The 22734-nt window shown below is 34.9% G+C and overlaps 2 protein-coding genes across 2 annotated transcripts; both read left to right on the top strand.

Annotated features, from left to right (window-relative positions):
• The first annotated feature begins 1605 nt into the window (after positions 1–1605).
• LOC131160710 (DEK domain-containing chromatin-associated protein 1-like) lies at positions 1606–17552 on the top strand. The gene is made up of 11 exons (XM_058116572.1): positions 1606–2430; positions 2560–2593; positions 10958–11037; positions 11462–11521; positions 11716–11826; positions 11909–11989; positions 12093–12173; positions 15728–16271; positions 16733–16830; positions 16923–16953; positions 17038–17552. Exons 1-11 carry the CDS (start codon positions 2068–2070, stop codon positions 17199–17201), a joined length of 1647 nt encoding a protein of 548 aa, XP_057972555.1. The 5' UTR covers positions 1606–2067; the 3' UTR covers positions 17202–17552.
• A 1683-nt stretch (positions 17553–19235) lies between these two features.
• LOC131161007 (NDR1/HIN1-like protein 13) lies at positions 19236–20018 on the top strand. Its single transcript, XM_058116866.1, has one exon. It carries the CDS (start codon positions 19236–19238, stop codon positions 20016–20018), a length of 783 nt encoding a protein of 260 aa, XP_057972849.1.
• The last annotated feature ends 2716 nt before the right edge of the window (positions 20019–22734 follow it).

Raw genomic sequence — 22734 nt, 5'->3', positions numbered from 1 at the left:
ACCCATTCATTTAAAATGAGTTTGAGTTTAAGATTGAGTGATTTATTTATAAACAGGTCAACTTGAATTCAACTCAATTAATAAATGAGTTAGTCAGGTTTAAGTTTGGTACTCATTGGGTCATCTATTTAACTTTTTATTTAAAAAAATTAAATTCTTTATATGTATATAAATTATGATATTTGATACATGTATGATATTTCACCTATTTTTTAAAAACAAATATGATATTTGATACATGTATGATATTTTAAGTATTTTTTTTAACAAATATAGATAAGATATATATATATATATATATATATATTATAATTACATTTTTTGAAATATTTAAGAGAAAAAATGATAAATAGAATGTACGTGCAATTTTTAAAAATTCTAATAAAAAAATAAAATAAAAAATAAATAGGTGTTATTAACTTACAAATGCTAAGATATTAATAAGAAAAAAATAAATTAGTTAAAAGTTTTTTTTAAATAAAATAAATATACTATATATTTTTTAACGGATGCTTAATGGGTGCCCATTTAATAACTAAGCGGGTTTGCATTTGTGATTTACTCACCTATTTATAAACGGGTCAATCCAAACTTAGTTCGTTTAAGTTTCACTTGGTTATGATCTAACATGTTGACCCATTTTTGCCATGCCTATGGATGTGGTAGGGTCTCACGGGATACAACAATGTGGATCCCCCATACTAATACATTCATTGAGTTTTTGCTCCGTGAGTTTGTGTCATTACAGGCTTATGACGATAAACACTTTTTGAAAAATACTTCATATGAAATGATTATTTTATGTAAAATTTAGAATTCTCTTCTCCTCAGATATTGCATTAATCTTTAGACTATCACAGTTAAGATTGCAAATGAGTTAAACAGAGTTGTGTTTTGCCTTAGTCAAGCTTGTTCATAAAATTTTTAATCTTTTTTGAGTTCGTGATGAGATTGGATTAAACTTTAATATACTTAAGTTTATTTATTATGCAAATGAACCAACTTATGAGCCCTTACTGATTCAAGTTATCGAGATATTTACTAATAATTTGATTATTTGAAAACTCTAATTTTGATAGATAAAAGGTTTTCTTAGGCAAAAAAGTGAAGGAGACTCTTATTAATATTGTTTTAAAGTGTTTTTACCCCACCAAACTAACTTATTTACATGACAAAATTAAGGTTATAGTGTCTGAATTAAACAATCATATGCAAAAAAAATCTATACTTTTAAGTTCACTACATTCTATCAAGTTGACTCAACCTTATTAAACTAGTTTATAAATGGTTTTAATTTAAGTCTGTAATTGAATCGTTCATGAACCAATTCTGAACAAGGTAAAACGTCACAACCTCATATCGAATATGCATCAAAGAAATCATATACTTATAAGGATGATTTGAACTTTAATTATATAAATATAATTTTTTTAATAAATTTATAAATTAATATTAACAAAATTAAATTTAAAATCATTAAATAATATTTATTACTTATACGAGTCGAAAAGTTAAATGATGTAATTTTATGATAAGAGAATTTCCAAATTTTACGGAAAAGGGTTGACCCTTACGAGTCTTTTCATTCACAAAACTTGGTGATTGTGAAGCACAATATCCAACCGCTTCGCCGGAGCCTGAACTACTATAAGCAGCCGGCGAAATGGCCGGCGAGTGCCATCCTCCAAACGCTCGGCGCGTGCACTAAAGAAAATCCCGCTGACATTTTTGGCCTGAAATTTTGAACCCAAACATTTCGGCAAATCAGCCCGCCCTAACCAAATTCCCAAAACATTTTCCCCAATCTCTATCTCTGTGTTCAGACACTGAAACCATCCCATCAAAACGCACCTCATTTCTACTTTAAACGACGCCACCTTTCGTTCACGCAGTCTCACTCGCTCTCGCTTTCTCTCTCTCCCTTCCATGGATCACTGCTTCTCCAGTCTCTCGCGCTGTCTTCTAGGGTTTTTGCAGCTCCAAATCCAAGCTATTTAGCAACTTCATCCTTTCTGCGGTTTCTATTACTCTTGCCAAGCTTCTCTCTTAGCTCGATTGCTCCTTCTCATGGCTTCGGAAACCCTAGAAGGGAAGAAACCAGAAGACACAGCTCCCGAAGAGCAGAAAGAGAAGGTGAAAGAAGGAGATAAAGTCGAAGCGGAAGGAGAAGGAGAAGAAGAGGAGAAGGAGCAGAGTGCAGGAGAAGGTAAAGGAGACTCGGGAGCTGAGGAATCAGAAGAAAAGGGTCAAGAAAGTGATCACGAGAGCAAGAAAGCTAAAGGAGTTCGAAAGAAGTCGAGTTCGAATGAAAAAGAACCGGCGACGCCGACCGTTGAGAGGCCTGCTAGGGAGAGGAAGACTGTGCAACGGTACACGGCTTCATCTTCGTCCGCAAGGGGTTCCGCGAGCAAAGGATTGTCCATTGAGAAGGTATAACGTGCAAAGATCTTGAGTACGGCTACTACAGTGATTGTTGACCTGCTTTCGTTTGGTTTCTGAGTGCAGCGTGTTTTGGATTAGGGTTTGGATTTTGCTCACTGTGGGTTTTGTGGGTGTCAGGGTCGTGGTACGCAGCTGAAGGATATCCCGAATGGTATGTATGGTTACTTTCTTGGTGTATCATTCGAAACTTCAAGTCCTTAATTTGTAGGTATGTTGTTTTCAGTTTGTTTTATTTATTAGACTAGACCCATCTCTGAGTAGAGCTCAGTTAATAAATTGTGACATAATTATTGAGACAAATGGTGAAAGAGATGGAAGTAAAAGAACGTTAGAAGAAGAAAGTAGATAACTTATAAAACACACATGAGAGAGAGAGAGAGAGAGAGAGAGAGAGATTCAGTTGTTTGTCGTGTACCCATACCCAATTTCAAGAATTGGGAATTGAGGCCTGAATTGAATTGTAAGATTTGGTTTGATTTTCCAAAGCTGATTCCAAATGATATGCATACACTGATATACTTATGGCAAACAAAATAGTAAAATAAATTAAAATTTGTTAACAAAAAAAAATTCATATTTCATGTGCATGTTTTCCATAAATAATAAATAGGAAGGAAGAAGTTGAGAAAACTTAATAAAAACCAAGCTTTATGTTGTTTAAGGGAAGGAATCAAGAAAAAATGTTATTCTTATGTTTGGATAGGCCTTGGATTTGGATTTGTCTTAGATTTGGATAAAATGTAATATAAAATTATGTTGAAATTTCTCTAAATCTAAGGTCTGAAATCTATGCACCCAAATGCAGCATAAGGGTCTGAACTTTTGGTGATTATCAACAATAGAAAAATCATGTTTCATGCATATTCCTTCTCTAATTAAAAAGAAAAAAAAAAAAACCTAAAATGAAACTAATGGATAGTTGAAACTATAACCAAGCTTTCAATCTTAACTCAGTAAAACGTGAGTACTACCTTAGCCTATCAGTGTTCTGCTCCTTCTTCTTAATGGTCGGATACTGTACTCCAAGACCCAATAATGGTTTAATGAATGCAGCAGACCTGAAATTTTATTTTCTTCTCTTTCTTAGCACGGAACCCATATAGAGAAGATTGGAAAGCAATCATGTGAAAAACAATAAAGAAAGAGAAGCTGTTTTAGGGGTTTTAAATGGTTTAGTTCTGATTGGATCTCATAGGTTCAGAATTGTATGAATTGATTTCTTTGATTAAGTGATGAATCAATGGACTCGACAGCAATCAGTTGTTTCTTGATTCTATTGCAAGATCCAAATTGGCTTTTTGTGGAATAGACATGAATCATATGATTTGAGTTGTGAATTGTGAGATTCTAACAACTATGTTTGTGCCACCATTCAGATATTGGAAGCCATTAATTACGAACTTTAGCAATTTGACTGCCCAGACAGTGCGAATCTCTACAGAATCCAGATATTGTTTTTAACTTTCAGTCTCACTTTCTGATTCAAATGACAGGCAGAACTCAGATTCAAATTATGTGCCTGTTGAGTTAGCACTGCAAGAAAATAAGGAATACTTTTTCCCTGCCTGAGATCATTGTCGTAGGAAGCCATGTAGCTTTTGAAAATTTTCTATAAACACCGTAAAACACACTGTAGGATGTGATGGGGATGATTTAAGGCTATGAGATGGGCATATTTAGTGAATCTATCCACCATGACCATAACATCTCCTTACCCTCTGATTTCAGTAAACCCTTCAATGAAGCCAAGAGAAGTGTCCGTCCTTGCTTTGGTGTGCACTGGTAAAGGTTGAAATAGTCCTGGGTATGGAATATGTTCCGCCTTGTAGTTGACTGATAGCCAAGCTTGAAATCTCATCTTGAATTGAAATTCTTCTATAACTTTTAAAAAAAAAGGATGTCCCCAGGCCACAAAGCTCCCGACTTTGCAAGGATAGGGGGAGGGTTGTCAAAATGTGTGCAGTACTGCAGTGTTACCCCTGTTTTTATGCAAAGAGACTATTTCCTTAGACTCAAACACATGACCAACTGATCACAAAGGAGCAACCTTACTGTTGATATAAGGCTTGCCCTCCTGCTATAACTTCTCAAATTGCCTCAATGCCCAACATAAGTAAATGAATGAAAAGGTTTTTTGTGTAAATTTGGTCCCCTAATTTTTTTTTTTCCTTCGAATCTCAAAATTCCTTGACTGAGAAATCAGGAACTGCAGAGAAATTAACCTTAGGTGTTGTGATTATGTTCTGTACCTTTGAATTCCCTTTATAACTCTCACAACTTGATATCAAATCAATTTTAGGGGAAAAAAATAGCTGCATATTTGTGTAATTCATCTAGGAGCTCATCTTTCACTGGAATGGAAAATTAACTTTGATTGTGAAGTTGTTAAGCTGCTTATAATTCCTGTTGAACTGCCAGACTCCATTCTTACCAAAAGCACAGGCAAAAAGACTATGGCTTTGATTTATAGGCTTAGAATTAGGAATGTGCGAAATCTGATTGTTGTGTGATCTTGTTAGTGGTAGCCTTTTATGCTCCTTAAAATGCCTCTTAATTCATCCAATAGTGCATTAATAGTTGAGTTACTACATGGTCATTGGACACGTTAATTGAGCCTAGATATCAAAGACATTAAGCTTGTTTAAGAACTTTCCCTGCTGTTTCACCACCTTCAATTTACATTCAGCTGTTTGAATGGAACACGAAAATATTACCTTCTTTCTTGACATACATATCGTGAGCCCTTAAGTTTTGAAATTTAATGTAATGGGGTGTTAGGTTCCGACTAATCAACTGCTAACGCTATATCACACTCTTTGAGCTTAAGGATCTTGATTTCTGCTGAAAACTCACTCCCCTGTATCTCCCATTTGAGATCATGTTGCATTACTGCAGCTGTTGCTTCCATTAGATACTGTCACCTTGAGTGATCTTGCAGGGTTTTGTATCATATCTAACTGTTACCACAATCAACAGGTTGAAAGAGCCGTGTGCTGCCATTATCCACTAATTTGGAGACTTTCCTCTTAATTTGTCCCTCCAATTTCATAGTATTGTGAGTAACATTTCCTCCCGTGCTTGGACTGTTACTTCAGTGCCCTCAACTAGTTTGTCCCCCTTTATAACTCTTCACTGGATTTCTCTTCTGCTTCACCTTCCTGTGCTGTTTCACACTTCTGCTGTTTGTTTTGAATTTATACAAAGAAAAATAACTCTAGTTGCACTTATAGCACAGGCACCAGCCCCCCTGTAAACCCAAGCTTGGGTTGGTGCAAGCTTTATTATTTGAATTGCATTGTGAGCTGGGTTATTGGCAAGGGTTCTTCAAGGATTTGATTTAACACGGTTCCCACTTGAAGAGTTCTTATTTTGGGTGGAATGATAAGGTAGACAGGAAATTTGACTCGTTTATGCCTTATGGTTATGGTATTAAAAAGTAAATGTAGGTTGGATAGCTAAGAGAAAGATGAGGAATTTTGAAACTGGATTTGTTTGAGAGGGATTCTGAAGTTTATTCCTTAAGCCTAAGCAACTCAAGTTAGTGATGTGGAACTGAACATTTCATAGATTTTATTTCTTCTTTTATGACGCTAAGAAAACATGATATATAATATTCCCCAGACAACTATTCAGTTGTAGAACCCAAGAGAGATTTGAGTACCACAGACCCTCTGTACCATAGCTTATTCATTTCTTCAATGGCATTTCCCCAAATCTCTATAGACCTCCACGGCAAGCTCTTCCCAGGCACAATTCTTATCTTCAAATGGAAATCCATAAAATCCAGTATTAGCTTTCCTTTCTAAATACAAGGAAGCTAATGGAAAATGCACTTTTGGAGGCTTAGAGTATTTACAGTTTGGTCAACCCTTCCCTGATTCCTTGCTTCTCCATGCTCAGGATGCTTGGGATTAGGTAGAATTCTTTTATCTCCAAGTCTTGTTATATAACTTTGAAACACCAATGCTCTATCTTTATGCTGAATTCCATAGCCTCTCTTTGAACCTTTTATCATTTCCACCAATTCATCAAATTCCCGACTGTCTCCTCCTGGAACTCTTTAATATCTGCTTTGCAATCTGTAATTTCTTGGAAGTATGACTTATGCTTTTTTAGCTGCTCTTCTGAAGTTTTAGATCGTTTGTCTTCAGCCATGACTAGAACTTGTCACTTCAACATGAATGTCATTCCCCATTGATTGAACTGCTCTAATACCAATTTGTCATGAACCAATCTCTTAATAGAGCTCAGATCCTAACTTCAGGGAAACTTAGAACAGAATTACAGAGGGGAGAGAGATGGAAAAAGAGGAAGAAGAAGTAACTACAACTTCTTCCATTATTATGACTGAATGCACCACTAATTGATGTCATCTATAAGAATGCTTATAGGTGCAAGATCATAACTATACAACCAATTACATAACATCTCTAACAAACTACAACTTCTGTTGTTATGACTGAATGCAAAACATATTACTAATTGACATTGCTAAAAAACAATGATGTTTCCATCCCAATATCATCATCATTTAAACCCATTAGCTGATGTTTCCTCATTTGCGACAGTGCAATCTAACAGAATTGACCCCTTTCTCTTCCTTATCCACATGTTTTTTTCATCTGAATGTTTTCACATAAAATTGTATATATGACCAAAATTTCAGCTGAAAAAATATAATGAGTTCTGCTAACTCATCAATTTGTGCTGAAAGACAATTAACTTGATGAAATATTAAATGCATTAGGTGGTTCTTGGTGATCAAAATACATCTGCATCAATAGTAAAATAGACAGTTTCTCAACAGTCAGTATGCCTTTTATTTTCTGGAACTACTTTGGCATTAATATATTGCTGCAAGACTAATTTTCAGAGCATATAGTTTTTGTTGTATGGAACAATCATAAATGTCTTTGGTTCTTTGGCTATCCTTTTCCACTGAAAGAGACTTTTTGCTTGGTTGGCTTGCTTTGCTTTGGCTAGATCGCAGAGATATGATAATAAAAAAATTCTATTAAAAAGAAAACATAATTACAATCAAAAGAGGATTAGAAATCTTCCAAGAAAACAGAAAAGGAAAAAATAAAAAAACTAACAAATTACATCAAAGTTGCCTTCCAATCCCTTTGAATATCAGGCAGCAAAAGGTCCCCCCAAAATCCCAAAAGAATTGAGTCCAAAAAGAAGCAAGAAAAGTAACTTTTTCCCAAAGCAATCTTGTAGAAGTATTTTGATCTTTGAAAACTCTAGCATTACTTTCCAGCCAAAGCGACCATGAGATTGTAAAAATAGCAGTTGCAAAATATCCTTTCTATCCCCTTCTTGCTGAAACTCCAAATCATCACTTTAAAAAAAAATCTTGAATTTAGGTTGGAGCCATCCAAACCTCACCGGAGTATGAAAACAAATTGTTCTACATGTATTTTTCTACCTCACAATGAATGAACAAATGACTAATACTCTAATTAGACTCATTGCACAGCATATAATTGGTTGGACTAAAGGCTTCATAAGGACTCCTTATTTGTAGCTTATCATTTGTGTTCATCTTGTTAAGGATTAAAGTCCAAATGAAGGCCCAGATTTCAAAAGGAATCTTTGCTTTCCAAACAGCTTTGTGTAAGAGGAAAAGGGCTAGGATTGGGAATTTTATGTGATCGAAAAAGAAAGACTTTGAAGTGAAAGACCCTGAAGCATCCTGCCTTGTATCCCCCTGTGAGTTTGGCACGAAAAAAACCAGCACACCATTAAAAGAGTTAACTCATCGACATCTCTTTCATTGAGATCTCTAAAAAAATGAAAATCCCCCTTCGAATTTGGCGCGAAATAATCCAGCACACCCAGTAAAGGAGTCAACTCATCGTCCTCTCTTTCATTGAGATCTCTAAAGAAACAAAAATACCAAGAAAGAGAGCCCCCCTCTAAAGAATAAAAACCTGAAATTTGTGCATTATGAACAGCGGAAAGTCTAGACAAACATGGCACCAACAGCTTCAACAAAGACTCATCAACCCAAATATCCTCCCATAATTAAATTTTATCCCCATTACCTGCTTTAAAACAAGTGAGGGGAAGGAAAAGGCTAGCAACCTGGGAAACAAACTTCCAAGGACTAGCATGAGTGGCATTACCACTCCCTTCGGAATCCTATCTATTCTTGTGTATTTTGCATTTACTCTTTATGACCTTGTGCCATAGGGAATTAGATTCTAAGGAAAACTGACATAACCATTTCCCTGTTAAGGTATGTTCTTAAAAACCACATTACCAAGCCCCAAACTCCACTCCAAATTAGGCCTCTTTAACATCATCCCCCAACTAACTAAATGGTCCCTTTTATTCTCACTAATACTTGACCATAGGTGATCTCTCATAATCTTCTCCAGCATCCCAGCCACTCTAGAGAGAATTTCGGAAAAGGGATAGAAAATAAATAGGAATATTAGCTAAAGAGGCACTAATGAGAGTGATTCTACTCACTAGCAAAAGACAAGCTCTCTTCCACCCCTCTAATCTTTTCTCCAGTCTCAGTAACCAGGTCCCAAGAAACATTTGATGAAGGGTTGCATCCTTAAGGAAGACCAAGATAAGACAAGGACCAAGCGAAAGACTCACAGCCTGCTAAAGATTTGAATATCTCAAGCTCCCTACTATACAAATTAATACCTGCAGTACTCTTAGATTAATCTCCGGTCCTGAGATTTTCTCAATGATTCTAAGCAAAGTTAAAATCTTCCAAAATGTCACAGCATTATTCTCACAGAACTGAAGATGAGACATCTCCACCCCCTGCCCTCCTATAGACAAGCCATTTTTTTTTTTGGGTTTGAGAAATCATCCTACTAAGAATATCTACACCTTCTATTTCTAATTAATTAATTAATTCCTATCTACTCCCAGAATTCTATGGGGATGGTGAGTCATAAATCAAAAAAAGACCTTTTACAGGATGCTAGACAAGATAGTCTAGATACAAAGTCAAACAAGTTCAGATTAAGTCCTTGCTCCTATTTTTTTATTTTCCCTTAACCCAGTTTTAAGAGACTTAATCCCATTGATTGAATTTCAATCCATATCAAGAATCCTTATCCTCTTGGTTCGAATTTAGAAATCCATGGAGATTTAATAATTTGGCTACAGCTAGAGTAAACGAGAAAGGGGATATGGGCTCCTTGCCTCAAGTATTAATCCTTATGAAACACCAAATTAATCCTTGGGCTTCTGATTAACAATCACTGACATATGAGTAAAGTTGAGACACCTTTCTGACTTCCTCCAAACTGAAAGGCCTCTCTAACCACTTGGTTCTCTCAGCTGCAGTTGGACTCCAATCTAACCTATCCACCATACCCTATTCCTGCACTCATCTGTATTTATTATTTCTCTCCACTATCCTCAACTTTACCTCTAACTCCTTAATAAGATTTTTCCTCCTCCCATTGGCCACCCTATGGAATTCCATTTTGCAACAACACAAACTGTGTCAGCATAATTGAAATTGATAGATAGCTGATTGGAGGATATACTTGGAAATTTGTGTTGGAATATGATTGTAGGTTGCTCTTAGCTAAGGAAGCATTAGCATTCTTTTATCTGTTATGCCCACTATCTCTCTCTTATTGTGTGTAGAAACTCATTCTTTGATTAGGGTGGTGGGAATTTGGAGTTTAATGCACCACCTAAATTATTCTTTCTTAATAACTGTATCAAATTTCAACTTTTGCATGTATCAATTTTTCCATTTCTTTCCTTGTTCTCTTTACTTTTGCTCCAGTTATTTCACTTCTCATAGGATGAAATAATTGTTGGAGGCTTAGATCAATAAAAAACAAAAAAAGGAGGGCCAAGTTTAAATAGTTTACAATATATGCCCATTTTGCTCTTTTATGAAATATGAACTTTACAGAGAACAAATCTGTTGCTGTGGTGATTAAAGAGTGATTTTTGGGAAGTGAAGGGCCAGGAATTGAGCTAATAAAAATTTCAGTTTAGTTAAATTTCCTGTTTTGTGTTCTTTCTCTATAAAAAAAAAAAATTTTGTTTTTTGGTCTAATTTTGATTGATTGATTGATTTATTGTTATTATTATTTTTATTATTTTTTCCTGTCTGTCCAAATATTGTAGCAATTTGCTCGGAGTCTATAACCATAGTTTTGGGTTTCACCTTGGTTTGGTTATGAGACTACTAAGGGTTTGGTGAAATTTTTAGGACAAAGGAACTTTGAATTCCAAGTAATTTCAGGGTTTAATAATCTGAGAGTTTTTGAATTCCAAATAATTTCTTTGAAACTTTATATGAACTTTTATTAATTGGAAAGGTATCACACACTGTTCAGGAGTTCTTTGATAGCTCTACATAAATTTTTATTAATTGGAAGAATTACCTTTGACATGAGAAGAAGAATTTTCAGTGAGGGTTGTTTGGCAGATCATTAATTCCTGCTAGTAATTTTTTTGAAACTTTATTCAATTTTCCTGCTGCCTGATTTATTATTTTTCCGATTTTCTGTTTCAGTGGCTTTCAAGTTGTCCAAGAGAAAACCTGATGACAACCTGCAGATGCTTCATGCAGTTCTATTTGGAAAGAAAACAAAGGTGTTGTTTCCTACTTGCCTTTCAAAATTCTGTTAATTTTGTTTTAATTCTAGTGGACAAACTTGCTGTTAAACTGTTTGTTTGTTTCTCACTTCCCAGGTTATTTTCAGAAATCTCTAGTGATTTGTACCTTATTTTGATTCGGCTGATTGAATACAATTAAATGGAATCGGATTCTAATGCAATGAAAAAAATGAATTAAAAAAAAAATGAAATAGAAATGATGAGTAGAAAAATTTGTTAGATACCACAGTCACTGGTATCTAATAAGTTCTACCTACTATTGGATTTGAACCGATGACTTCTGCCGTATGAAAGCAATAATCTAACTGCTGAGTTAAGTAGGTCATTTATCATCACAAAGAGAAACAAATGGGATCCATATCAAGCTTTGTGAGTCACTAGATTCCTCCTTCTGTTGCAGGCACACAGCTTGAAGAGAAATATTGGGCAGTTTTCTGGCTATGTGTGGGTTGAGAATGAGGTATTTCATTTTATGTTGTGAAGAATTTGTATCTATATTTTTTGTATCTATCTGTATGCACAAATCCACACGCTTGTGATGCAGCACAAATGGGCGTTTTATTGGCTCTTTAATATGATAATGAAATCATATTGCAGGAGTTAATATGTTGCTCAGATCCTAAATTTTTTGGTTGATTGTTATCTTTTCTGCAGGAAAAACAGAGGACAAAAGTAAAGGAGAAGCTTGACAAATGTGTTAAAGAAAAATTGGTGGATTTTTGTGACGTCCTCAATATTCCAATTAACAAAGCAATTATAAAAAAGGTAGGTAAGGATAAGTGATTTATTTTTTTTATGGACTCCATTAAATTATCAATCATTGTTTAAGGCTGAGCTGTGTTCTTAGGAAGAACTAACTACAAAAGTATTGGAGTTTTTGGAATCTCCACATGCTACAACTGATGTTTTGCTTGCTGATAAGGAACAGGTTTTCTTTCCCCCCCCTCTTTGCTCCCTTGTCTTTGTGAGTCTTATAAAAAATACATTGTTTAGATCTGAGTTGGGGAAATTGTTTGTTATTGCAATATCAGAAAGGTAAAAAGCGAAAAAGAAAGGACACAGCAAGCAAAAGCATTGGTTCTGGGGAGGCATCTGCTGGAACAACATCCAAGGTTTGTCTTCTTGGTCTCTTTAATTATATCTGTTTCTCCTTTCTAGACTTCTAGTTCAATAAAGCTTATTTTTTCTGTAGAAAAAAATGCCCCCAGACCCCTGGTTGGTGTGGGAGCTTTGCGCATTGGGTACCATGGACACACTGATCTTTGATGAGTGGTTGAGAATTTCTTAGTACTGCTCTTATTCTACTTGCCAAAATCCTATATATTCATTTGAATATCTGTTCTTGTTGGCGGTTTTCTTTGTGTGTTCTAAATTAACTATGGAATAAGTTGATCTATCATCCTCCATGTGAGGTTTTTCTGATGTATAGGACACTGTCATGGAAAGCACTGAGCTTGTTAATAAGCTCCAGAGGCATGACCAGTATTGGGCCTTGCCATTTTAGTTGCATCTGTTTTGGCTTTCTTCTTATACATTGCATTGTTGTGCTGTAGTTCCTTTTGCAATTTCTAGTTCAGATTTCAATTGGATTGGTTGGGGTCTTTCACCATGCACAAGTAAATATGAATGCATGCTGATGAAGGCACATGCATTGTGAGCATGAATTGATTGGACATATTTAAAAATAAATATGCAGAAATCAGCTTAAAAATTCAAATTAGATTTTAGTGCCAATGTGGAATGTCAATATGACAAAAAAAAAAATTGTATTTATTGAAAATTTGAAGGCATAAGAAAGATATGACTCTGACACCAATTTATAATAAACTTCTTTGATTTTAGAGCTATCGAAGGATATCAAATGAAAAAATTGTTTTAACCCTTTTGTTCTAGAAGATCCTCGCATGGTCTGGCTGGGTGTCTTTGCTTTCTATTGATTGGTTAATTTTCTGCATCATAACTTGATGCCCAGTTTGATTTGGGTCATTTGGCACCCCATCATAATAACCCCCTCCCACCCCAGAATGCCACAAAATTGGAAACATTCTTGGGAATCTTTTCTTTTTGAGAGCTCAATTTTGAGATTAGGGTTTTTTCTTCAAGACTCTCCAAAGATTCATGGTGAATCACCACATCTAGAATAGACAATCAAGTGATAATAAGCCTAATCGAAGAGCACTACTAGTCTAATACTCTCAACAAAAATCACAGTACAATAAACCAGATCACCATCTTATTTCTTTATTTATTTTTTTAAAAAAGGAAGAGAATTAATTTTTGACTTTTAATATTTAGAAAGGTGCATTTTTTTGACAAAAATCCCAGGATTTGAGGAAGGTTAATGGACCAAATAGGTCATTGAGACCTTACATATGGGATGTCTTTCTATTACTGAAATTTGTGTTGCTCAATCAATTTGCACGAGTTTAATAGATTCAATCATGAAGACAAATATGATAATGTGCATCCACACACGTTAAAATGCAAGACAAAAATGATTTTGTACCATTGACTTGCTTGAAGCACGACAAATAATTGACTTGCATTCTCTGTACACCAAATGATTTTAAGAAGACCTTGTAATTGTTTGGTGGGTAAGTCTATTTGAAAGGATTAATCGATGTGAAACAAAAGATAGTTTAGATTGCTTATTTGAGTCTACCATTATCATGAAAATGAAAATAAATGAAAGATAAACACACTAAAGGACAAACTGATCATGATCCCACTCGTGCAATTGAGAATTAATCCCTCTGTGAGTTCATAAAATCCTATGAAGGGCTGTGCCATTGCTTTCTTAGTCATATTAATCACACATTTAATCATCACAACATCAAATCAAGAAAACTGATCAATCATATCAAACCAACTTCCTATTAGTATGCTTTTGCCTTTAACCCATCAACACGCTAATATATAACCCCACCCTGCTTCACATAGCTCAAGAACAAGATGAAACTTGAAGATGATCTTTGATGCGTATAAAGAGCCTATCTTCTTCTATTGTATGGGATTATAGATTCCAACAGCATTTTAGTTTGAGGTTTCTTCCTTGCTTAGGAATTACAGCATGGTTTTTGACAGGGGAATTCTTAATGTGCTGGAAGAGATGCCCTTGACCTCTCTTTATAGATGTAGAGGGGTTATGATTAATTCTTGATGCTCACGGGAAAAAAACCAAAAGTATATTTTAATCCTTGTTGCTTAAGGATTGATTTGAGTGTTTTGATCAATCCTTGTAGACCAAGCAATGATAAGTCAAATTAAAAGAGGGGTGTCCCCAAGCATCAAGCCTCCCCGCTTTGCGAGGGTAGAGGGAGGGTCATCACAGTATATGCTGCCTTACTCCTGCTTTTATGCAGACAGGTTGTTTCTTTGGACTCGAACCCGTGACCAACTGGTCATGAAGGAGCGACCTTACTGTTGATCCAAGGCCTGCCTTCAATGATAAGTCAAATTGCTGAACTAAATAAGGAAACTAAGAACAAAAATGTGGAGTTGGGCTGAAGGATAACTTTGTAGGTAAGTATTGAATGTTAGGGTTAAGTATTTCTGGATATGACGTTCTAATTCCGGACCTCCATAATTAATCTAAAAGTTATGCATGTAAGTTAATAGAATGGTGGAAATTTAAGCATGGGATAAGTTTTGTCAAAGCTGTCAGGTACTGAAGATACTTTTTTATGCACTGTATTTTTGAAATTCAGTGGCAGTAATGTTATTTGACTAAATTAATTATTAAAAATTAAAGGGATGCAGACATGCATGATTTGAAGCGGTGGATACCATACATTTATCTTTTGGTCAATTGGATACCATAGTACTCTGCCATTTTTTGCTCTGCAATATTATTATTATTATTATTACTATTATTATTATTATGTGCGATTGATCCAGGCATTAACATAGTATGCCATGCAAGTTATGTGCCTCTATGCCTTTTAGGGTTATGTGCACCACAAATATGTGCACGTTTTAGGGTTTTCCATGATATTTTCATCTGTCAATGGCACTTCTTTATTGTGTTTGAACCCAAGCTTGTGTGGTAAAAGATCTGTTTTGGTTACCAAAAGTATGATGGTGGCATTTATTGATTTATGAAGATCTGGTGTCTTGGACAAGGTTATAAAGAAAAAATCCATTGAATGAATTGTTGTTTTTTTAAAGCATATGAAAAGCACCATGGCCTCAGTGGTATCCATTGGACATCCAATTGTTCCATTTATGTGGGAATTAATTTAGCAATGTTGGTAACTGCTCATAAGAAATGAGATTGTGCGAGCATGCAAGTTCTGGGTGAAATATATTATCCATCTTATGCCCTCTGATTCAATGTCTCACTCTTTCAGTCTCAGATGTGCTAAAGTTTCCCTATGTTCACTCTGGTAAAATGGAAATTTTTGTTTTCTGAATTCAGCTTACCTTTAAATACCATTCCCTCATCCTTGGTCTTCTCTATATTTCTTAATTTTCAGTTTTATGATTTTCACTAATTCCTCTGTTTTAAAACTGTGTGCTGCTGGCAGTGTGTAGTGTGCAATCTGTCATAGCATGCTTGATAATCTCCCTGCCTGTTTTTGTTTACATTTCGTTTACGTGCCTTAGTATCTATAGTTTCATTTTCATCTTGTGGCATTTCTTGCCCTTGTTCATGTTCTACATTTAGAAACGCAAGCGAGTGACTCAAAGTAGGGAAAAGCAAAAGCCTTCTTCTAAAGATGAGGAAGAGGATGAAGAAGATAATAAAGTTCAACCTTCAGGTACCAATGATTATTCTCATGAAGAAGACGACAATGATACAGCATCGAAAGAAGAGAGTGATAAGGACAGTGAATCCGAGGAAGATGAAGATGAAGATGAACCAAAGGAACAGGCATCAAGTCATAGAAGTTCATCAAAAAAGAATGTTAAGACTGATCTGGGGTCTAAAACCAAGGAAAAATCTACACCTGTGAAGAAAGTTGTCCCTGCAAAATCTGGGAAAAGCCCCGAAAAATCTACAAAAAAGGCTTCTGGTTCAAGTTCTAAAAAACGTACTGGTGATGCTCATGGAAGTCCTAGTTCGCCGTCTAAATCCAAGGGATCTGCCACTAAAAAGCAAAAAGTTGAAAAGGAGAGCCAGAAGGGGCAGAGTGTTTCGAGCAAGGAGAGAGCTTCTGGCAAGAAACAGCCTAGCAAGTCACAAGCAAAGGATCCAACCGTGCATGAAGGTGCATTGCTACCTGTTTATATCTCTTCCAAATGATGACTTTAATGCATGTGAATGGATTATAATTTTGTTGTTAAGTTTTATCATTATGGATTTCCCTAACATTTTAGCATTGATAATTATGTGATGCTCCTTGATTGCATGGAATTTCAGTTTGCAGGGAACCACTTCTGATCCATAACTGTTATAGATGGAGTCTGGAAAAATGTTCATCTTTATCGCTTACTAGATTTGTTTGAACTCTTTTTTGAAGAGTCAGATATCCCTTGGATTTAAACTGATGGTGGTTTAGGACTGGTAAACACCAAAATAAATGTAACCATTTCAATTCTATTTTGGCTGGAATTTATCCTGTGAGTTAAGTTTGTTCTCCAGGGATTGGTCTCATTGTAGTTTGCTCAGGAATATGCTCTACTTCACCCATTTTAAAAACGGTTGTGGTTGAATTTGTGTTTGAATTAGGAAAAGGCAAAACCAAGAAGAAGGCTAAGCCAGAACCCAGCAGAGAAGAGATGCATGCAGTTGTGGCTAATATTCTGAAGGAAGTGGACTTCAATACTGTAAGTAGTGCTCATCTTACTCTCATCTTTGAAGTGCTCTAATTTGTGTTGATCCTGTCACTAACAAAATTATTGTAATTGTCAAACTGCAGGCCACTTTATCTGATATCCTCAGGCAACTTGGTAAGGTTCTGATTTGTCTTTTCCATTGGAGATTACAATAGTTCCCCATTTGACTTTGCGAATACTTGAATGTGTTTATATTAGGTACCCACTTCGGTACGGATCTAATGCACAGAAAAGCAGAGGTGAAGGCTATAATTACAGAAGTAATTAATAACATGTCAGATGAGGAAGAAGAGGAAGGTGATGGGGATTCTGAAGGGGAGGATGATTCAAGCAAAGGTGAAGCCAGAGACGAGGATGATTAGCTCATCCAGCAGATCTGAAATCCTCGCATCTGGAGCTGGTGATGTACGTAGCCCCCTCAATGTACAGGGGGCTGCAGTAGCCAATTGGTACGGTGACCGCCGGAGGAAAGACCGCGGTTGGGTGGGTGTGTACCATAGACATCCCTTTCTTGAGGTTATTTTATTTTATCCTTAAATCTTCATTAGCTGCACAATTAGTCATTTTTTTTTCTTCGATTGTTCTCTTTGATTAATAATTTTCCCATGTGTAGTTAGAGAATGCGCCCCTGTTAAAATTCCTTGAATAACTTCTTGATTAGGTGTTTGATTCCTTTCTAAATCTTTTATAATAGATGCAATGGTTCCTTTCTAGAACTGGGGGTTTCCCAACTGTTATGATTCTTTTTTTCCTGTGTGATATTTAAAGGTAATTGACTGGTTAAAGTATTGACAAAGGAAAATCTTTTTTTCCCCTTTTTTCATTTGTTGGGTTGGGAATGTTCGGCCCATAACTTATTGCAAGAAAATCTGCCCAAGATTTGGTTGGGCATTTTTACGCCTAACAGAGTTGCAAATTTTATGGGATTATGTTGCTATTCATGGAGGAGAATGTTATTAATCATTGCTTCTTTGATCTTAGTTATTGTGAATTAAATCTAAATGATGATAGCAGGGTAGGATTCAATTATTGGTAATATATATTAGAATGTTGACTTATTATTATTACTATTTCAAACTCAAAATTTTAAATGTAAGCATCGATTATTTCAATTTTATGAATTTGGTAACGCACAATTACTTAGAGAGAACACTTAAATGGGTTTTTTTTTTTTTTTTTTGTAAAATTTCATACATGAGCTTTTCAACAAACGAGCTAGCATTTTAGAGAAATGGAAAAAAAATAATAATAACAATAATGCATAAAAGTTAACATGTTAACCATGTTGTTATTTCAGCTCAAAATAAGTCAACAATCATGGTCATGTTTAAATTGATAAATGGTTTTTTCTGTTTTTAAAAGAAGTTATTCGTGATCATATTTTTTCTAAATTTGTTAAGCAAGCATTTTAACAAACGAGTTGAAATTTTAAAAATGAGAAATATTAAAGCAAGAAAATCAACATGAAAAAAAATTAGGTGATTTAGAAATTATCATATTTACTATATTTCTGTTCTCATCATTAAAATGTTGTGAACAAACTTCTAAATATTCTTAAACCGAGCATATAAATAAGCTCAAAATAAGCCCATAAAAGGTTGAGTTTGGTGCCCCTTTTTGTCTAAACCCTTTCTTTTTAAAAGTAAAAACTCAAAATTTAAAACTTTTTCTTTTTGAGTTTGGAATGTGTTTGGCAAAGAATCTTTTTAACTTTTAAAAGTCAAATTTTAGTTTTTTTTGTGAGTTTTTAAAAGTTATAAGTTTGAAACTTTTAAACTCTAAAAGTTAAATTTTTATTCAACAAATTATTCAATTTCATTATTACCTTTATTTTTCTTCTTCAAAAATTACAAAAATATTAATGTATTAATTATATTTTCTTAAAGTACATATAAATTTTAGTGATTTTAAATATTTTTAAACTCCTTACAACTGTTTTTCTAAACACTTAAAACAAGATTTTTCATTTTAATAACTCTTTTTTCCTAGGGGCCAAAAATTTTTAGAACAATATTAAAAAATTTCTTTTCATGAACTAAGCCTTAGTCATATTTAAATAAATAAATAATCTTTTTTCTATCTCGTTTTCTTTAATAAAAAAAATAAAATAAAAAATAGTTAAGTTGGGCTGAGGCATGAAGGAATATGAATTTAATTGTGTTGGCGGTTGCCCCCCTTTGAGCTTGCACAATGGAAACAAACCTTCATCACCACCCCCAATAAGGAAACATTCCCCTCCTCTGCTCTTTAATTCCCCTGCCCTTCCCCCAGATTGATCAATCAATCTTCCTTTCTTTCTTTCTTTCCTTCCTTCATCAATTCTATTCAATTCAAATTCTTAATTTTCCAAACTTTAAATTAAATCTTCACCAACTTCTCAGTTCATTTTCCATTCAATGGCAGCCTACCCACTTCACCTCACTTCGCCGGAGATCGCTCCGGCCACCCCCGACTCGCCGGTCGCATACTCGCCCGCCGACCCACCCCTGGCTTACCCGCCGGCCGGCCCGCTTCCTGGTCCGGTGCCCTGCCACGTTCTGGTCCCCAAGGAACAAATCCTCTACGTCCCGTCCCTGGCAAATGCCAGCCTCGCGGAGGACCACCTCCGGTGGGAATCCCGCCGCCGATTGAGAAATCGCCGGCGGATGATCCGCTGCCTCCTCATCGCCGTCTTCATCCTCGCCTGCTCAGTCGTCGCAGTTCTCGACGCCGTTTTCCGACCCAAAGACCTTAAGTTCTCCGTCGAACGCGTCTCCGTCGAGGGGTTTTCCTCTTTGGCGACGGCGGCGGCGGTCGAGCTCGCCGTCAGGGCCGAAAATCCCAGCAAGCACGTCGGGCTGAACTATAGAGTGGTTAAAGTTGATATTTATTACTTTGACACTGGCTTTGGTAACGGCGCCGTTTCGCCGTTCTACCAACCCAGCAAAAACGTCACCGTTTTGAGGACAGTATTGAGGTGCTCTTACAACAAGGTGTTGAGAAAAGCATTGTTGGATGAGCATGGAAAGGGGCGGGTCCCACTTTCGGTGACCATGGTAGGCAAAGTTAATCTCAAGGTGAGTTTCATTAAGACATGGTTGGCATCGGTTAACATTATGTGCAAGCTCGAGATAAGTGCTCTAGAAGTGAAATCCAATATTCTTTCTAAAAGTTGTGAGGATTATGTCAAATTTTGGTAATTTATTTTATATCAAAAATCGATTCTAAGAATCAAAATCAGAATCAAAATGATAGATTTTGATTCTTTGAATTTAGTTTGTGGGAATGACATTTGAATTTTCATTTAATGTAGAAATTAGAACTCCTTTTTTGTTTACTATTTCGTCACATATTCTCAATCCATAATTAAAAAAAAATTTAAGTTACAATATGGCATCGAGACAAAGTACAAGCATCCATCTATATGCATATATAAATATAGACATTCATGTGCACTTCTTGATTTGGGAAGGACGTTACCATTACATATGATGCGCTATTGAAAGGCTCAACCTAGCCCAAAAGAGCTGGACAAACATTTTTAAATCGTAATCCAAAGAGTCGTAATTGCTATAGTTACGGACTTATATGTACTTTTGGATGATCTAAATCCAATCAATTCAAGAGTCGTGTTGTTGTCATGATATTATCATATTCTACATTATAGCGTACCATTTTTCCCATAATGTAGTTAGAGGGGAAAAAAAAAAAAAAGTTTTGGGTTCAACATTGGCCAAATGTACAATTTATTGTTAACCTACCCTAAAAAATATGATTAATAAAAATAGTCTTCAAATTACATTGAAAATATTAGATACATAAGACTATTAATATTTTTAAAATTTTAAATGTTAATCTTTTTAGTATTATTTGATGCGGCGCAAGTTGTCAATGCTAGACAAGCCTAAGGAAAGGGAGATCTAACACACAAAAATTTTAGATGTAGATTATTAGAAGTGGAAAAGTGGATTTTTTTTTTTGTGTGTGTGTATAAGTATCAACAAACATGTTGGCTCTTTTTAAAATGTCAATAACTTTCCTAAATACTCACAAAAAGCAAAAAGATGATTGGGCGATTGATACTAAACAAGAGAGAGAGAGAGAGAGAGAGTGGTAGAAGAATATTTCATAGTAAGAATGAGAAGAAGAAAGTATGACAAAGAGTGAGAGATGTAGTGTATAAAAGAAGACAAAAAAAAATCTACTAAAAAATAGAAGAAGATATTAAAGAGGAGAAAGAAAAATGTACCAAGTATGATTGCTTTTGTTTTGTTTGTTTTGCCTTTCATGTTGGTTACTTAGAAGTGTGAAATAGCCAATTTACAAACTTAGTGAGTTTAGTCTCTTTTTTAGATGATTTTTTTTTTTAAATTAGATATAACACATTTGATAAATAACTTTTTTCAACTTTTAAAATCTTAGGTTTTGAATTTTATTTTTTCATAAAGTTCTTAAAACTTTTAATGAATTTGGATCTTTTTGATACTAAAATTTGGTTTTTTTCTATCTTGGCTAGTCCTTTTTTTCCCCAAATATGTTTGAAGTAGTCTCACTATTCACATATTTTAAATGATGCTATCCATTAGTCATTGTCAACATTTTATACGCGGCATAAATTACGCCTTGTTGACTTTTTTCTTTTTTATTTTTTTAATAAATTCAAGCTTCGAATTGATCCTGTGCCTGCTTGAACTTTTTGGCTTACAAAACTAGGGATTACATCAGTAATTTTGTAACAAAATGAGTCAATTCGAACCAAGTTCCAATTGTCAATGGTCAAAAATTTTTTGATTACATAAAAAATCTATTTAACTTGGTGTCTAAGGACAAACTAGATTATTTCTTTATTAAATGATAGGGTAAAAGAGATCAATGGATATGAATTGTGGAGTGGTCAAGTTAGCGAAGCTAATTGTGTCTGACATTTCAGTTGCTAATTTTATTTATATGGTACATAGTATAGTAAAACAACAACAAAAGAACCAAATATTAGTCCCACTAAGTGGGGTTGACTATATGAATCTTTTTCCGCCAATTTGTGTGATCATGGACCATTTCTTTTGATAGATTCAAGGATATTAAATCCTTACTCACTATCTCCTCTCAAGTTATTTTAAGTCTACCCCTACCCCTTCTATTGCCCCCCTCAGTACCTAAGTCACTCTTCCTCAAAGGTGCACTATAAGGCCTACGTTGCAAGTGTCCATACCATCTGAGTTGTCCCTCCCTTATCTTATCTCCTATAGGAGTTACACCTAACTTACCACGAATATGTTCATTCCTTAATTTATCTTTCAATGTTATACCACTCATCTATCTAAGCATTCTCATCTTGACAACTTTTACTTTTTAGATATTATGTTTCTTCGTTGCCCAACTTTCCGATCCATATAGCTAGCTGGTCTTATAGCTGTCTTATAAAATTTCACTTTCAATTTTAAGGGTATTCTACGATCACATAGCACACTTGAAGCACTTCTCCATTTTACCCAACCTGCTTTAATTTTATGCATTACATCATCTCAATTTCTCCTTCAACTTGCATAATAGATCCAAGGTATCGAAATCTACAAATGCTATTTATTTCTTCATCATCATTGTACATAGTATGGTACATAGTATAAATACAAATTTTTTATACTAAAAGTTGGTTTTTCCTATCTCGACTAGTCTTTTTTTTTTTTCCCCAAATAGGTTTAAAGTAGTCTCACTATTTACATATTTTAAAATGATATTTTTCATTATTCATAGTCTACATTTTATATGCAGCATAAATTATTAGAGAATAATAAATGTTTAGGAATGAGAAAGAATGCATTATTGGTTTTTTCATCATCCAATCCACAACAAATCAAATGAAACCTGGAGAAAAAAAAGTGAACAATTTGCAGAGGGTGAAGTTGAAATTTTCTTCAA

Source organism: Malania oleifera, chromosome 7 (assembly GCF_029873635.1).
Source record: "Malania oleifera isolate guangnan ecotype guangnan chromosome 7, ASM2987363v1, whole genome shotgun sequence".
Classification (NCBI taxonomy): Eukaryota; Viridiplantae; Streptophyta; class Magnoliopsida; order Santalales; family Ximeniaceae; genus Malania; species Malania oleifera.
The sequence above is the reverse complement of the archived record's forward strand: the minus strand, read 5'-3'. Positions and strand labels throughout refer to the sequence as shown.

What these genes read in the sequence shown, in the direction of transcription:
- LOC131160710 (XM_058116572.1), top strand. Translation starts at nt 2,068, where the DNA reads ATGGCTTCGGAAACCCTAGAAGGGAAGAAACCAGAAGACACAGCTCCC. An exon ending in TATTTGGAAAGAAAACAAAG is followed by an intron (nt 11,038 to 11,461) that starts GTGTTGTTTCCT and finishes CTTCTGTTGCAG; the next exon opens with GCACACAGCTTGAAGAGAAA. An exon ending in CTGCTGGAACAACATCCAAG is followed by an intron (nt 12,174 to 15,727) that starts GTTTGTCTTCTT and finishes TTCTACATTTAG; the next exon opens with AAACGCAAGCGAGTGACTCA.
- LOC131161007 (XM_058116866.1), top strand. Translation starts at nt 19,236, where the DNA reads ATGGCAGCCTACCCACTTCACCTCACTTCGCCGGAGATCGCTCCGGCC.